Raw genomic sequence first — 14078 nt, forward strand, 5'->3', positions numbered from 1 at the left:
AGGAGCCAGGCCTCCTCTCTGGGTGCTCAGAGGCCAGGCTGTGGCCCCAGGGCCAGGTGGTCGGCTCCCAGCTCAGTGCTTCTGGGACTGAGACCAGAAGCGTGGCCTCTCCAGGCCCCCGTTCTCTTGTGAAAATGACTTGCTCCCCCACTCCTGCCCTCAGGGACGTGCTGCAGATGGGAGGGGCTGTCCCCCCGCCCTGCAGGAGGTCACGCAGGAGAGCCAGTCAGCTCCTGGCACTGGTGTAAGGTCGGGGGCTCCCTATACTTTGTCCCTGACACCCCAGGCTGATTAAATGGTGACTAAGCAGGCCAGCACTCCGCTGCTTCACCTACCAGAGCTCAGTGCAGCTGTGGTCACGGACGAGCTGCTGGCGCTGAGTACAGGGCTTGATTCAGTCGTCAGACCGTGTGTTTGCCGTGTCCGTGAGCGTTAGGCGCCCGTCTCCCCCTTCCGTGCCTCCTCCTCACACGCGCTCTCCTTAGAAAGCCTAGGCTGAGGCTGTGAACGGACGTCACATTCCCATCTTTCTCTCCAGCCTTTGTAGACCTGCCTGAGTTAATGCAGCATCTTGACAACAACTTTAAGTACTGGAAAGGACTGGACGAACTGAAGCTGCGGACCCTGCGCCCACCCCCGCATCGTGCGCAGCCCTCCCCGGGGCCCTGACGCTCCGCCCCTCGGTTGCTTGTAATTCCTGAGGGCTGCCAGGGTTCCTTGGTCCTTTCAGTGTTAGGCAAAACCATCCCCAGGTCTGCAGAGCCTGTAAGAACACGTGGGGACACCAGTGACCTTCTGTAGCCATCATCTGATGCCATTGCCATGAAGGGAGACACAGTCCTCTGCACCTGGGCCTGCTGCGGGGCTCGTCGGACAGTCCCGTGAGAACCACGGTTGGCAAGTAGCTTTGGTTAGAACACGAGCTCGGGACCGCCCCTGCAAAGGATACTGATGGACTTCCTGCCAGGGACAGAGAATGTCTTGTTGCAAACAATTTCTCTCAGTTATGTTGAGCACTTAAGAACAGCTAATGGCAATCAGATTTTTTTTCACATCATAGAAGGTGCAATCACTCACTTTGGAACACTACTGAAAGTGACTTCTTTTAAAATTGAGTAGCAAATGACAAAGACAAATTTTGAAGTTGATTATTAATATCAATTATTAAAATGTGTTATTTATTTTATTAGAAGTTCAATATTTTCTATGAATTTAAAAATACTTCAAAGCCAAAGCCAACTTTAAATGCCATGACCAAATTTACATGATTCATATTCATTAAATATGTATCGCTTAGTGTACAGACTTATTTTCATAATGCAAATTTAAAATACAAAATGACACATTTTTACTGCACTATAGAAATATTTATGTATGTTAAACTTTTCTGACTGATGCTAATTGGGAAAACTGTTTTGTCAGTGGGTCTGATTCTAGGAGAGCCGAGTGAGAAGGGCTCCCGTGGGGAAGCCAGTGCTCGGACCTGCTCACGTGGCCTCAGCTCTGCAGGCAACTCCCCAAAGTGAAAAGAAATTAGGACTTCACACTTTTTTCCTAAAATTTTATAATTGAGTTTCCAAAAATCTGCCTTATTTTATACAGTATTTGTATAAAATATTCCTGATAAAAACAAAGCGAAAACGGAGTATTTAGTGAATTGACATTTTATAACCAATCTGTTTTCATCTGTATTGGGAATCTTTGATTCTAGGAATTTATAAAGGTTCTGTATCTTCACATTTTGAACTAGTACCACAAAAAATGACACATGATGACATGTCAAAGTGCTTGTTTCATTTTAAACTCGTATGTTTTCCAGATAAAAATGAAATTGAACTATTTGTTTTTAAGAAATCCTGTGTCACCTTTTCTTTGAAATTCTATTCTTAAAATGCTTTACCTTTCTCTCCCACTAAATAAAGAAGATGCGTAGTTAAATGACTTTTTCAGGGTCACAAAGGGCCAGATGAAGATGTGGGAAAATTCTCAGAACTACCTTTAATTCACCACTTGGTACCCATTCAGAGATGTCAGGGCACTCTGGAGGGTCTGACAAGGCCAGCCATTCAGGGGTCTCTCTGTCTAAAGAAACAAAGGCCCCTCTTTCCTGTGTGAAGACACATAGCCTTGACATTGTGGACTAACATGGGAAGGAAGCCCTCTCCCCTTCTCTAGGTGCCAGGAAAGAAAAGACCCCCACAAGGAACTCAGCCATCATAAGGTAGAGAAGGAAAAATCAGAGACTTTAAGATGAGTGTGTGTAACATGTCTGAAGAGGTAAGAAGCAACAGAAACCATAGGGTAAGCCAAGGTAGTTTTGGGGGGGGGGCGGAAGAATTTAAAAAGAACCAAGGACATTCTAGATATGAAGAATATAATCTACAAACAAATGGAAAACTTCTGTACAGGTTTAACAGGACCAGACATAAAGAGAGAATTACTAAATTGGAAGACTTAAGGAAATGCCTCAGCGTGCAGCACAGAGATTAAAAATAGAAAATATGAAAGCAAGGTTAAAATACTGAGGGTGGAATGAAGTGCTTCCAAATGTGTCTAAACAGGTGGCGCAGAGAGAAGAATGGGGCGAAGCACTACCCAGAGAAAGCCCGGGGGTCCCTCAGGATTTGACAGAACCAAGTCCTCGTATTTACAGGGCACAGAAATCCCAAGTAGGACGCACACTATACACAACACAGTGAAACTGCAGAGCGCTGAGCTCAAAGAGAAGAACCCAGAAGCTGTGAGAAGAGACAGGTGGCTTACAGAGGTACTAGGGTTAGGCTGCCTTCAGACTTCTCATTTGCAACAACCAGAAGACAAAGGAATGATGTTTCAAAATACTGAAGGAAATTGTCAGCTAAGAATTACATACAAACTAAACTCTTTCAAGAGTGAAAGTAAAATAAAGATAATTCCAGACATGCACATGTTAATCATAAACAGACCATTGTGGAAAAAACTGCTGAAAGATGTGCTGCTTTAACATGAGTTCAGAAAGGAGAGGTGGGAGATGAAAAGCGATGGGAAACACCTGGACAGAACCAAACAGGTGTATCTGAGTGGGGAAAACAGTGCCAGTGACATACAATCAGGATTAGGAGAAGCACAGTGTACAAAGCAGAATAAGCTGCATGTTCAGGACAGAAGAGGTATTTATTTTAGATTAAACCTTGAAGATTATTAAAAATTAAGGGAATTTGGCAAAGGAATAAAAGGATGTGGAATTTAAAATCACTAAAAGGAGTGGGGAGGGTGTATAGCTTAAGTGGTAGAGCGCATGCTTAGCATGCATGAGGTCCTAGGTTCAATCCCCAGCACCTCTATTAAGAAAATAATTAAATAAACCTAACTACCTCCCCTCCCAAAAAAACCCCTAAAATTACTAAAAGGAAAGCTAAGAGAAGAAAAAATATACTTAATGCAATCACTAAGAGATAAACGGAAAAAGAAAGTATGAATTGGAAAAGAAAGAAGTAAGTACAAATATAAGATCACAGCTCATGCAAAATCAATTCTAGATTAAAGATCCATATGTAAAAAGAAATATTTTTGACATTGGAATGGGGGAAACATTCTTAAAATGACACCAAAAGCTTTAGAAAGCATACAAGGAATTATCTACAAAAGTTACAAATTCTACAAAATGCATAAACTCTGCTGACAAAACATGCTACCGATTTAGGAATGACCTATAGAAGCAACAAATTACTATCCAGACTATATAGAATGCCTACAAATCAGTAAGAAAAGGACAAAAAACAAGTTATTTTACACCCTTCAGGTTAACATACGTTTTTTAAAACCTGACAATACCAGCTGTTGATGAGGGTGTGAGAAAATGTGAACTCTCCAACCTCAATGATAAGGAGGGTAAGATTGGGACCACACTGGAAAGCAATTTGGAAATATCTACTAAAGTTCCTCAATTCAGCAGCTTTACTTCTAGACTCTAGAGAAATCTGCAAATGTGCTCAAGAAGACACGTTCAAGAATCTTCACACTAGGTTCTGTCATGGTGGGAAAGCAGAAACACTCTAGGTGTCCTCAGGAGGAGGAGGGACACAGACTGCAGCACTATTACCCTCAGAATACGTATGCTGTGGAAGCAATTTCTAAAGTGGCTCCCAGCGGCTCCTGCCTCTTGGTATTCACAGCATTCTCTGGACCTAGTGGCTCGCTTCTAACCAACAGAATAAGGCAAAACAAGATGGACTGCCACTTCCGAGATGCAGCCACGAAAGATAGTTATGTCTCCTAGGGCTACCATAACCTACCACAAACTGGTAGAAATAGAAACGTATTTTCTCATAGCTCTGGGGGCCAGAAGTCTGAAATCAAGGTGTCACCAGGGTGATTCTTTTTGTAGGCTCTGAGGGAGAAACCCTCCCAGGCCTCTCCTAGCTCATGGTGACGGCTGGTGTTCCTTTGCTTGTGGACACATCATGCCCATCTCTGCCTCCACCTTCACATGGACGCCTTCCCTGTGTGTGTTTCTGTGACTTCTCTTCTTTTAAAAGGACACTAATCATTTAGGGCCCATTCTGAATCAGATAGATTCATCTCACAATTCTTAACTGACTACGTCTGCAAAGACCTTATTTCCAAAATAAGGTCACGTTCTGAGATTCCCGGTGATCTGAGTTTTGGGGGTCACTATTCAGCCCATTACACACGGTGATACTCCATCTTGCACACATCTTTGCATCAATTTTTTGAATACCCAAAACAATACATTATTGTCCATGGAAAAATGAATAGTAGGAGCATTAAAATGTCCAGGAAGTTTACAAATACTGAGAACTGGCTTGTGTGACACTAAGCTCCCAGTGTGCACACAAAGTAGAAAACAGAGCTTTCCTGCCAAACACCTCAGCTTCTGCATCTCACTGGGGTTCACCCATCAGGTGTGGAGGAGCAAGGCTCAGATCTGGAGCTGCGTCACAAGTGGGGAGAAGCAGGCAGAGGCATCGATTCAGCGCGTCCTCCACCAGCAGCTGCCCTGGCGGCCCAGCCCTGAAGTGTGGCTTAAGGAGACTTTCCAGGAAACCCAGTCCAGAGTCTGTTTCTTCCACTGATAAATCACTTCCGCTTCCATTAGCTAGAGGGGGCTCCCCAGTCTCAAAATTAAGGCCCCTGATCACACCCTGGAGGACACATTCCAACTTCATGAAGGCTGTTACCTCAGGGGCAGGGGAGGGACTGGTACTGGGGAGACATTCAGAGGGAACTATCTGTACATTTTGTTTTCAATGGAAAAGAATTTAAAGAAGATACAGCAAAATATTAACATTTATTAATTCTGGTGATGGGCATATCAGTTTTTAAAAAATATATCACTAGGTTTTTCTATATGTGAAATGTATCATAATCCTTTTTTTAAAATGTGGAGCTCATGCCTGGTGTAAAGACAGCTAGAAGAATATTTTCTCTTTAAGCAGAGAAGGTCTGACTAGTATACAGAACAGGGAAGCCATATGAAAAAAACAATAACGAACTCAACTATAAAAATAAAAATATTCTAAATACCAACCGCAATGAATCAAAAGAAATGTTTGTAAATCATTTTACAAAAAGCTGACTTCCACAATAACTGATTTTAGGAAACTTCTAATAAACTATTCAGCTGGGAAAAAACAGGAAAATGATATGAACAGAAAGTTCACAGAAAAAAAGTATAAAAGGTTTTTAAACTAAAGATTATGCTAAATCACACTGATAGTAATTGAAATGCAAATTAGAACCAATTTGAGATAGTTTTCACCTTTAAGATTAGTAAAGAACAAAAAGTTTGGTAACAGTGTTGAAGAAGCTGTGTGGAAACAGGCACTCTCATACCTGGCAGGTGAGTGTAAATCCGTACAACCTCTACAGAGGGCAACGTTGCCAGATCCATCCGGATCACAAATACATGTGCAGTGTGGCCTAGCGGTTCTCCTTCCAGAATTCAACTTCCAGAAATAGCTTCCTAAAGATATACTCACACATGTGGGAAATGGTATGTATACAGAATTATTTATGACAGCCCTGCTTGGAACAGTAAAAGACTGGGAACAACTTAAATGTCGATCATTTAAAAGAGTAAGTAAATAAATGATGGCAAGCCCCTACAATAGAGTATGATGCTTTTTTAGGAATAAAAAACAATGAAAAGGTTCTTTATGTGTTGATATGAAGAGACTGCCAAGATATATTATTAGGTGGGGGGAAAGCATAACACAAAACAACAGACATATATGGTAGCATTTGTTTAAAATCTCGGGATGTACACACAGACATGAGTGACAGAGGCTGCCTGGGTGACCGGGGATAAGAGCCCAGGGGAGACAATTCACTGTGTGTCCATTTGTACCTTTTGGATTTTGAACAGTGCTCCTGAGGAATACAGAAGTGAATAAATGAAAAGGCAAACCCTATTTCAGGATGAGTTAATTTTGTAAAAATGTCAATTTCTTCCTAAATTATCCTAGCATGATTCCCAACTGAAAAAAAAAAACAACTTTTTAATCTAGTTAAGTCATTCTAATGTTCATGTATTATGTAAAGGAAAGTCAGAAAAATTCTGAAAATGAAGAGTAAAGGGAGAGGACTAGCCCAGGACATGAAAACATGAAGTTGCCATGATTAAAACAGAGACACTGACCCTGTTCAGATGAGTAAATGGAACTGAATAGAGCCAGAAATACACCAAAACACATACTGCAGTTTAGTAGAATATTAAATATTCTACTAAATATAGAATATTAGATTAGACAAAAAGACCGGAAGGAAATGCACCAGCATGTTTGCAGGGGCCTCTGGAGGCTGGGCTGACAGGGCTTCATTGCCTGCCTTGTGCTTTTCCGGGTTTCCCCAAACTTAATACATGTGATTACATGTGCAGTTAGAAGGTCCTAAGGTTTGAAATCTGAATGACTGGGAAGGTGGTGTGGGCCACATCAGTAGGGAATGTGGAGACAGAGGACTCGCAAGGAGACACAGCCCATCCAGACTTGGACGTAACCTGTCTGGGGGCCTGTGGACCCCAACAAGGGAGCCAGCTAGAGGTGGATCCTAGACTCCGTAGAGAAGGCTAAGCCGTGTTTAGCTCCATGGACGTGACACAAGCTGTCAAGGGGGCGGGGAGAGGACAGCTAAGGGCACAGCTATGACGCCTGCTCCTGGGGCCTACAGAGCAGGTGCGGACAAGGCCCAGGGCCTCAGGGCCTCCCGAGGCTGGAGGGGAGCAGAGCAGTGATAGTGTTCTGGATTTTTCACCTCCTGCTTGAGCAACCTCACAGAGCACTCTGGCTGCCTGGCTGGGAAGGACAGGGGTGAGAGGGCGCTGGTCATGTGTCCCCAGGAGCGGAGAGGGCCCAGCAGTGAAGCACGAGTTCCTAACCTGGGCGAAGACCTAAGTTTGTCCGCCCACCTCATTTGAGCTGAACCTTTCCATAAAGGAGAGGAAAAAAAAAAAGGTCCAAGAAACGTCGGAAGCACTTTTGCTTCCCCATTTTCTTCAAAGAAAAAATTGGATGTGGAAGACCCGGCTTCTGAGTCACAAGGAAACCTTTTCCCCAAGGACTGGGGTCAGAAACAATGGGAAAAGGAATTATTAAAACCATCAGCTCACAACAAGCTCAGGAAGAAGCTGAATAAACTTTGAACAATTTGTCTCATCCTGCTATAAAAGAGGAAATTTCATAAAGTTAAGACCCATCACGTGTCCGCCGTTAGACGCCCTTTCACTCCACTGACACAGCCTCGCGCCACGGGAGAAAGCGGTACTTCTCCGCCCCTTCCCAAGGCCTGTGCGCAAGGAAGCGGGGCCGCGGCCCCTCACCTCTCCGCGTGGGGTCGGCGCACCCTCAACGTGGGCGCCACCCGCAGTGGCTGGACCTGCGGCCCCCGGCCCCGCAGACCTGCTGCCCAGAGCCTGCGCTTGGGCAGGCGCCCTCCCCGCGCCTGCGCACACTGATGTTCAAGAACCTGGTTTAACAGACGCTCTCACTGCAAAGTGAAGGGCCCTACAATGAGGTGTTTTCACAAGCCCCCCTTCCCATTTCCTCTCACCCCCATTTCACCAACGCCTCAAACTCCAGCTGAAAGGCCCCATTCTTGTCTCATGGACTAGGTCCTGTTTAATCTAGAAAAGGAGGAAACACACTCAGCCGTCAGGAAGCAATAGCATTCACTTAGGGGCCAAAAACAACACTGCAGACGGAGAACAATGCAGGAGGCGGCGGGGGTAGGATCAAGGCAACTTAGCCTGGTGGTTCTGGTCACTGCGAGAGAAAGGAGGCTCAAGTGCAAATTACACCCAAGGAGGGTGAACTGTGCCATGTTTCTTAAAATAGAAGGAGTGGTTTAAGAATGTATCTGAGCATTTTCAGATATTAAAAGCAAGTTTCCTTCCAGACAGAGAGACTGGCCTCACATGAGGCATCGCTTTGTTACTCCAATTTTCAGCTCAATTTATCCCAGTGATTTGGCCACAGACCTAGTTTAAGGCCACTGCCTGCAGGTGGGGTGGAACTCCCTAAGAGAATGACTTCAGAAGGAAAAAAAAAAATGTACCTTCCAAATGATTTTATGAGGAGTAAAGGCTCAAGTCTCTCGTAAGATTAACTTTTAAAAATTAAAAACTAAAAAATACTATTTTTAATATGCTCCATTCCAAGAACATATACTTTCCAGAATTTCACACAAGATTAAAAATAAGACAAATCAAGCTGATGAAAGGATAAAACATGCTACAATGTCACTACAAGTAGCAGCCAATTTTGCTTGGAGTTTCCTTGCAACCAAAGTGAAAACAGAACAAGATCAGTTCAAAATTGGTAACAATGAAATAAGCAAGTATCTAGAGGTCTTTTCTTAGCAGAGATTTGAGAAAATTTCTCCTGTGAGACACTCTGTAAGGCAGTTTCAGTACTTTTGACTAAATTCTGTACTTGTGATATCAAGACCTGAGAACAAAGCTCCAAGGTCAGGTTTAATGCTGACCCTCACTGCCTACAGGAAGGCCACCATCTCCGCTTCACTGCCACTAAGGTTGCCTCCCACCAGAAGATTGCCCGGTATCTACCAGTGACTGCTCCAGCCATGAACGGATGGGTAACCCTATTCTGCCCAATAAGCCACAAAGAGAAGTCTGCGAGGATGATTCAGATTCAAGTTCTCACTCCCACGAAAGAGCCATGGGAAGAGACAGTCTCCTCTCTCTCTGTAGGTGGGTTGGGTCCAGATGTGACTCCTGGGACTGCTGCAGCCATAGTGCTACCAGCTGAAGGATGAAGCCACCTCCAACAGTGACAGTGCTGAAGGATGGATGGAAGAAACCTGGGTGTTCAGTGTTATCACCAGCCTCGGAACCCTCAGAACTCTGGCCTTTCTGTTCGGTGAGATAATAGCCTATCCTTATGGTTTCCACTAGATTCATTCAGGGTTTACATTTCTATGGAAGCAAAATGTAATTGCCCAATTTTTAGAGGGAAAATACAAAATTAGAAATGGGAGTTTTCTACATACAGGAGAAATACTACATAAATCAGATTATTCATCCCAGCAGAAGACTAGAAGGGGGAGGGTATAGCTCAAGCAGTAGAATGCATGCTTAGCATGCATGAGGCCCTGGGTTCAATCCCTGGTACCTCCTCTAAAAAAAAATATAAATAAAAACAAATCTAATTGCCCCCCCCAAAAGAAAAGACTGTATACAATCTTAATATACCAATTATATATATATACACACACAATAATTTATTTTAAAAATTTAATTTAAAAATTTAAAAAATCTTAATATACATCACTAAGTGAGGGGAGACACATATCCATCATCAGCTATTGGTCAAATGCATGCACAGTGGAATCTCATCCATAAAAAAGGAATGGGAAAGAAACCAATATTCACTAAGTGAAAAAAGTGTAGAGCACTGTGTATATTGTGCTTTAATATATATTTAAAAGGAAAGAAGTACGCGTATTTTTTGCAACTGGTATTAGTACCAGTTAGTTGCTACATAACAAATTACTCAAATACTTAGCAACTTACAAGAGCAAACTTTATCATCTCAGTTTCCATGGGTCAGGAGTTTGGGAGTGGCTTACTGGGGTGGTTCTGGTTTAGTGTCTCTCATGGGGCTATAGTTAAGATGTTGGTCAAAAAGTGACATCAGTGAAAACAGAGTAAGATCCTCCAAAAATTCTAACTGCCATAAAGACAGTAAGAAAACTGACAAAAACTGTCAGAACCAAAAGATTGCAGCAATCTGGGGAGTTTTAATCAAGAAAAATGGCTAAGTCTCAATGTGAACAGTGAGCTTTGTGGCAATTTAACTTATCCTATTTCCATCCCCCTCTCTCCAGCTCTGTGATAGCCTTGAAAATAAACAGCCTAAATCACAGGGAAAAATAGCAGCCTGGCAGACAACAGGAGGTAAATCAGGGTCAGAGCTTCTGAAAAGCCTCATTCCCATAAAATTGTCATTATATGAGTTGTCTGGTAGCTCCTGAAAGACTCTACTTGCAAGGCTGTCTTTATTGACTAGACCTGGAGCTTGTCCGGTGTGAAAAGTCTTTTCCCTGGGGGTACTAGTAAAAACATTTTGATGTAATTGTTTGCCTTTGAGGCTCCTATAGGCAGTGGGTGACAACTGGGGCAAACAATAGGCTACCCAAGAAGCTTAAAAGTAAAATCTAGGGAAGGAGATGTCCCTAAGGGCTTTGAAAATCCCATATTTTCACATATTCCTCAGAATCTAAAAGGCTAAGGGGCATGTAGGATTGTGTGCATGCTCAGAAAAGAGCTGATAAGGCCCTCTCACCTCCAGCTGACACTGAGGCTCTTTACAAGCAGAAAGTGAAGTCCAAGGCAGAGCTGTCAAGTGTCTGGCTGAGTGCTGAAGGCATGCCACAATAAGCATACAGAACCGCCTGGCAATGACTGGGTGATTTACTAGTTCCAGGCATTAAGGCAGTCTTTGACCAATCATTAGCTGACCACTAATCTAACCAAGCAAAGACTTCAGCGTAAGACAGACCTTACAAAAATAGTTCACGAAAGTCACTGAACAAACAACCCCAGCAACTACAAAAGCCTTTAAGGATGAAGGAAGAGTCTGATTTCCAGACTTGCCACATTATATTAATTTAAATGTCCAGTTTTCAGTTTTCAACAAATTATTATAAGATATGCAAAGAAATAAAAACGTGTGATCCATATACAGGGGGTGGGCAGGGAAGCTATCACTAGAAATGGTTCCTGAGGAAGACAAGACCAAACACTTTAAATCAGCTATTTAAAATACGTTCAAAGAACTAAAGGAAATAATATCTGAACAACTAAAGGGAAGTATGAAAATAATGTATTACCAAAGAGAAAATCTCAATAAAGAAATAGAAATGATAAAGAAGAACCATACAAAAATTCTAGAGTTGGGAAGTATAATAACTAAAATGAAAAATTCACTAGAGGTGTTCAACAGCAGATTTCAGCAGGTAGAAGAGGAATCAGTGATCTTGAAGATAGGTAAACTGGGCTTACCAGTCTTGAGGAAAAGAAAAAATGAAGAAAACTGAACAAAGCCTCAGAGACCTCTGGGACAGCATCAAGTGTACTAACACATGCATATGGGAATCCCAGAAGGAGAGGAGAAAGAGAAATGGCAAAAAGAATATTCGACGGAATAATCACAGAAAATTCCCCAAATTTGATGAAAAACATTTGTCTACACACCCAAGAAGCTCAATGAACTCCAAGGATAAACTCAAAGAGAGCCACACCAAGGCACATCATAAACTGCTGAAAGCCAGAGACAAAAAGAGAACCTTAAAGGCCACATGAGAGAAGTGACTTATCACATATCATGTACAAGGCATCCTTAATAATATTAGCAGCTGATTTCTCATCATTAAGGCCAGAAAGCAGTGACAGGACATGGCAGTGGGATGTGGATGGGCATTCATATATAAAGGTTTAACGTGGATGATAACAACACAAAGGAAGGGAGAAACAGAGCTACATAGGAACAAAATTTTGTATATTATTGAAATAAAGCTGGCATTAATCTCAACTAGATTATTATAAATTAAGATATCCAGAACAGCCACTAAGAAAATAACTCAAAAGATATGTAATAAAAGAAATGACAAGGTAATTAAAATGCTCCACTAGAGAATATCTATTTAACACAAAGAAGGCAGTCATGGAGCAACAGAGGAACAAAAAAGACATTAAGACATATAGGAAACAAGTAGCCAAAAGGAAGGCATAAATTCTACATTATCAGAAAGTACACTCAATGTAAGTGAATTAAACACTACAATTAAAGCTGGAGATTGTCATATGGGATTTTTAAAAAACAATCAAACTATACACTATCTACAAGGGACACACTTTAAGTTCAGATACAAATAGGTTGAAACTAAAAGGACAGAAAACAATATACCATTCAGACAATAATTGAAAGAGAACTGAAATGGCTATACTAATATCAGACAAAAATACACTTTAAAAGAAAAATTGTTACTATGGAGAAAGAAGGACATTTTATCATGATAAAAAGGACAATCTATCAAGAAGATATAGTAATTATAAACATATGTACCTGATAACAGAGCACCAAAATACATGAAGCAAAAACTGACAGAACTGAAGTGAGAGACAATTTAACAATAATTGTTAGTCTTCAAAATCCCACTTTTAATTATGGATAAAGTAAGTAGACAGAGATCAACAAGGAAATAGAAGATCTGAACAATACTATAAGGCAACCACTTATAAGGCATCTATAGAACATTATATCCAACATAAATGTATACAAATTCCTATTATACATGGAACATTCTCCAGGATAGACTATATCACAGGCCATGATACAAGTCTCAATATGTTTAAAAGAACAGAACTCATACAAGGTATATTTTCTGACCAAAATGGAACAAGAAATAAATAATAGGAAAAATTTGGAAATTCACAAATATGTGGAAATTTAACAACATAACCCTAAATTATCAATAAATCAATGAATAAGTAGAGAAAAGAAAGAGAAATTAGAAAATACTTTCAAATGAATGAAAATAAAAACATGAGGCCAAAATTTGTGGAATGGAGGGAAACCAGTGCTTACAGAAAAATTCACAGCTGTAAATTATATATTAAAAAGAACACAACTCAAATTAGTAACTTCCTACCTTAATAAGTTAATGAAAGAAGTGTAAACTAAACCAAACATTAGGAAGGAAATGATAAAAATTATAGCAGAAGTAAATGCAATAAATATAGGAAAACTATAGAGTAAAATTAATGAGACCAGAAGTTGATTCTTTGAAAGATGAACAAATTGTAAAACTTTGGGCTAGACTGACAGATTTTACAAAAAGACTTAAAGTGCTAAAATCATGAATGAAGGATGGAGGTACATCACTAGCAACCTTCCAGAAATAAAAAGGGTTATAATAGAATACTATGAATAACTATATAACACATTAGATAATTAGGTGAAATGTACAAATTCCTAGAAAGACACAAATTAATGAAACTGACTCAGTAAGAAATAGAAAACTTGAATAAGACCTACAACAAACAGGGATAGAATTATTAACCAAAAAATTTTCCACAAAGAAAAAAACCCAGGAACAGATGGCTTCACCAGTGAATTCTACCAAACATCTACAAAAGAATTAACACCAATCCTTCCTAAACTCTCTAGAAACAAAAGGAAGGAGCACTTTCAACTCATTTTGTGAGGTCAGTATTACCCTGATACCAAAATCAAAGATATCACAAGAAAACTATAAACCAGTATCATTTATGAATACAGATGCAAAAATCCTCCACAAAATACTAGCAAACTCAATGCAGCAATATATAAAAAGATGGATTTATCCCAGGAATGCAAGATTGGTCCAATGTAGGAAAATCACTGTAACATTTTATTGACAGAATAAAATCACATGATTATCTCAATTAAGCACACAAGAAGCATTTGACAAAATTCAACACCCTCTTGTTAAAAACACTAATAAACTAGGAATAGAAGGGAACTTCCTCAAAATGAAAAAGGGCATCACAAAAAATCCACAGCTGACATCATGCTTAA

General features: G+C 40.8%; 1 protein-coding gene across 3 annotated transcripts in view; it reads left to right on the forward strand.

Annotated features, from left to right (window-relative positions):
- PDE8A (phosphodiesterase 8A) overlaps window positions 1–1854 on the forward strand; it is a 117034-nt gene extending 115180 nt beyond the window's left edge. For all 3 annotated transcript variants that reach the window (XM_006198413.4, XM_072950848.1, XM_072950847.1), the window contains one exon: window positions 539–1854. In XM_006198413.4, coding sequence (XP_006198475.1) covers window positions 539–669 — 131 coding nt within the window. In that variant the 3' untranslated portion in view covers window positions 670–1854. The remainder of the gene's footprint in view (window positions 1–538) is intronic.
- The last annotated feature ends 12224 nt before the right edge of the window (window positions 1855–14078 follow it).

This window comes from Vicugna pacos, chromosome 27, assembly GCF_048564905.1.
Source record: "Vicugna pacos chromosome 27, VicPac4, whole genome shotgun sequence".
NCBI classification, from domain to species: domain Eukaryota; kingdom Metazoa; phylum Chordata; class Mammalia; order Artiodactyla; family Camelidae; genus Vicugna; species Vicugna pacos.